Source organism: Priapulus caudatus, unplaced genomic scaffold, assembly GCF_000485595.1.
Source record: "Priapulus caudatus unplaced genomic scaffold, Priapulus_caudatus-5.0.1 Scaffold3907, whole genome shotgun sequence".
Classification (NCBI taxonomy): Eukaryota; Metazoa; Priapulida; class Priapulimorpha; order Priapulimorphida; family Priapulidae; genus Priapulus; species Priapulus caudatus.
Genome location: NW_014580968.1, coordinates 2,421 through 5,937, shown reverse-complemented (window position 1 = coordinate 5,937; position 3,517 = coordinate 2,421). Strand labels below are relative to the sequence as shown.

Here is a 3,517-nt window from a genome sequence, read left to right as displayed (position 1 = left end):
ACACACACACACACACACACACACACACACACACACACACACACACACACACACACACACACACACACACACACACACACACACACACACACATAGATATGCACAAGTATTTTTTGATGACCATTCTATGTTTATTTATTATACATTTTTCATTGAGAATCAACCATTACGGAGGATGAATGATTACAAAAAAGAGTTCTGTTGAAATGAGCAATGTAACCTGAATCGTTTGACTCTGTTAACCAACACCAATATTCGTAATTCTGTTTTCTTCTTTCAAGCTGTGGCGTTTATCGTGTAATAGCTTTAATCTTAAAAGGAAGTCGATGCTGCACAAGTCCGTCGGTTCTGCCGACAGAGAGAGCTGTGACGCCCTCTGGTGGCTTCGATTGTGTTGGAGTCGGAGTCAAGTCGCCGAGTTGGAGAAATAGAACGTGTTCTATTTTGCACGACTCTGACGATTTGTTGACAAAATCGATAGTGTATACGCAGCATAATTACGTAGGTTTAATAGTGATGAAACGATTTTTCATCATCAAAATGTAGTTAGTCGAGCCATATGTTAGCGTTATCGCTCTACAGACTAGAACAGACTAACCATCAGTTTGTTTAAATAATAAACAAAGGAATAAAAAGCGAAAACTGTCGCGTTCTATAATCAAAGTGTTTATTAAATATAACTTCAACTTATCAATTTGAATATCAACTTTCCATTGTTACACAGCGTCAACAAAATTTGATGAACAGATCTTTGGATAATCGATGAAAGTTTATATAATATATATTCTACAGTTAAAACCCCATTACCTACATTAATGATTAAAAAAGAGAAGGTTAATAATTTTATGGCTGGTTAGCCGAGCTACTTGACTACGTTAAGCTTGTACCAAAATATCTTGTACTTTTTCTTCTTTTATTGCGGTTGCGTTTATCGCGGAATGGCTGTAATTTTATACGAACGTGGATACTGTATCAGGCCATCATTTCTTCCGACAGGGAGAGCTGTGACGCCCTCTGGTAGCTGGAAGGTAAAACGCTGCAACAGGTTCGCCATGACAGTAAACATCATGTCTCGAGCGATTTGCATGCCGGGACATATTCGGAAGCCGTTGCCAAACAGCATCATCTTTTTATCCGGTGCCACGACGACTCCGTTCTCATCTAGATACCTAGACGGGTCAAACTTCTGCGGCTGTGGGAAATTGATGGGATTCATTGCCATCTTGGTGTGGTTAACCAGTAGAACCGTATCCTTAGGCACGTCAAAGCCTCCTATGGTGGTATCATTCATTGCTGCGCGTATGCAAGGTACGGGAGCAATTATTCCTACACGCTGAATCTCCCAAAGCGTAGCCTCCAAGTAGGGCATGTTGCGGCGATCCTTCGTGGTCGGCGCCCTGCCGCTGCCGACGACCTCGTCAATCTCAGCCTGCAGCTTCTTCTGCACGTCTGGATTCTGCACGAGTAGCTGAATGCCCCAGATAGTGTTAGCAGTGACAGTATCAAATCCGGCACTCTGTAAGTCGTCTAAAACTGAACAGATGTCGGTGTTGGACACCATCAGCTTGCCCTTCTGCTGCTGGATTAGCAGGTGGTCGAGAAAATCGCGCGGACTGGACTCGTTCAACGTCTGCCGGTGTTCCTCGAGTAATTTCATGTGCCAGTCCATCATCGTCTGTACGAGTCCTTTTAATTCTTTGACCTCAGCACTGGTAATGTAGGCGAGCGATGGGAACCAGTCCACAAGCAGACATGATCCTAGTTCCAACCTTAAAGTAAAAAGGTACATGTTACGGAGTATCTACCGGGCCCTCTCTCCCTATCCCTCCATTAATCCCTTTCCTTCATACCTTCCTTCCTCCCTTTTCCTCCATCCCTTTTGTTTTGCCTCTCTCTCCCCCTCCTCCTTTCCCTCCCCTCTCTCCCTCCTCCGCTCTTTGTTATTATTCCATCTTATCTCGCTTTGTTTTTTTTCTTCCTTCCTCTCTCCAAGTCTTTACTTCGCTCTCTCTTCCTCGCTCTCTCTATATCGATACTTGACCCTGTCTCTCAATCCCACTGTCTCTATCTCTATCTTTGTTTCTATCTCTATCTCTATCTCTATCTCTATCCTTAATTCTACCTTTAGCTCTAACTCTAACTCTAGCTCTAACTATCACTCGCTATTTCTATCTCTATCTCTGTTTATATTTATATCTCAACATCCATACAACCGCCATACAATTTCCGATCTATTCCTCTTTCTCTCTTCCCTTCTTTTGGCACCCCTTTATCCGTCTCTGACTCCCCACATCTTTTTAGGTCTCCGCCTTTCTCCTTCGCGATCTCGTGCTCAATCTATCCCCATTTTCCTCTCTTTATCTCTCTGTCCCGCTCTCCCCCTCTCACTCCAGTTTAACCATTTTACGTACACCACTAACGTTCTAGTAGACAACGTAGATACGAACCTGCGAACGAATGTGCCTGCCCACTTGAAGTACTGCTCGTCTCGCTGTTGGAACATTTTCCCATAGAGCCATATTCCGATGATGTTGATGTAACAGAACTCGATCACGTGATGTGGGTCGAACGGGTTACCATGGTTACTGGCGACGTCCTGCATTAGCAACGCGACTTCACTCGCTATGATCGTGTTAAACTTCTCAGCGACTTCAGGAATGGCCGGATTCAAAGCCGCTCGAACGTGTTTGATTTTCTTGCGTTAAATTTTGGAGGCTCGAGTGAATGCCACACCGAGATTTTGGTCACCACCTTGCTCCCACTTAAAAGATAAAAGATCGGGCCGGTCGGCAAAGATGTGTCCCTTCTCTATGATGGCCTCCGCCCACGTTTCGCAAGTGTTGACAACAACCGCGCGCTTTTGGCCTAGGTTCAAACTGAATATGTCCCCATATCGCTCCGACATCTTGGTTAAAAAGATCTCCGGTCGGTTGCCGAGTTGGAACATGCTGCCGACGACGGGCCACCCGCTTGGGCCGGGCGGTGGGTTACCCCGCCAGCGGTTTGGTCTCAGTAGCAAGTAGCCAACAAACAGGGCTAGAGCCACGATAGCCAGGTTCATAGGCGCGAGCCACGTTGCTACACTTACAACAGCCATCGTTAGAGACGTGAAGTTGTGAACACTCTCCTAGGTGAGCAGAGTGTCTATGAAGTGCTGTCTTTGCCCCGGGCTGCATTAAATACCCACTTGTCAAGGACGTGAGCGAAATAGGCGGGATATATGTTTTCTCGAGGCAGGGTCCGCGTGCAGCTCCGGACTTGCTGTGTGTGTGTTGGTGTTGTTGTGTGTGTGTGGTGGATGAAAGTCAACAAGCACGTGGGACATAGAAATACACACGGGATATCTCTTCCAGGCACTGCCAGTATGTTTAGGGATATATATATGGCACATCACACGTGCAAATAACATGAACAAATTTGTTAGCAAAATAGGGAATTAATATAAGTATCCTTGTATCAATTCAGGTGACGTACGAGATAGTCTCACTCTTTCTCTCTCTCTCTTTCTCTCTCTCTC

General features: G+C 45.3%; 2 protein-coding genes across 2 annotated transcripts; both read right to left on the bottom strand.

Annotated features, from left to right (window-relative positions):
• Window positions 1-650: 650 nt before the first annotated feature.
• LOC106819649 (cytochrome P450 2U1-like) lies at window positions 651-2,693 on the bottom strand. The gene is made up of 2 exons (XM_014824252.1): window positions 2,448-2,693; window positions 651-1,769 (listed from the first exon to the last, which is right to left on the bottom strand). Exons 1-2 carry the CDS (start codon window positions 2,600-2,602, stop codon window positions 929-931), a joined length of 996 nt encoding a protein of 331 aa, XP_014679738.1. The 5' UTR covers window positions 2,603-2,693; the 3' UTR covers window positions 651-928.
• Window positions 2,604-3,289, bottom strand: LOC106819651 (cytochrome P450 1A1-like). The gene has a single exon (XM_014824254.1). The coding sequence runs from the start codon at window positions 3,095-3,097 to the stop codon at window positions 2,702-2,704; it is 396 nt and encodes a 131-aa protein (XP_014679740.1). The 5' UTR covers window positions 3,098-3,289; the 3' UTR covers window positions 2,604-2,701.
• Window positions 3,290-3,517: the final 228 nt, after the last annotated feature.

Coding starts and splice junctions, on each gene's coding strand:
- LOC106819649 (XM_014824252.1), bottom strand. CDS start 2,602: ATGCAGGACGTCGCCAGTAACCATGGTAACCCGTTCGACCCACATCAC. Junction 1,770..2,447: donor GCAGGCACATTCGTTCGCAG/GTTCGTATCTAC, acceptor TTTTACTTTAAG/GTTGGAACTAGGATCATGTC.
- LOC106819651 (XM_014824254.1), bottom strand. CDS start 3,097: ATGGCTGTTGTAAGTGTAGCAACGTGGCTCGCGCCTATGAACCTGGCT.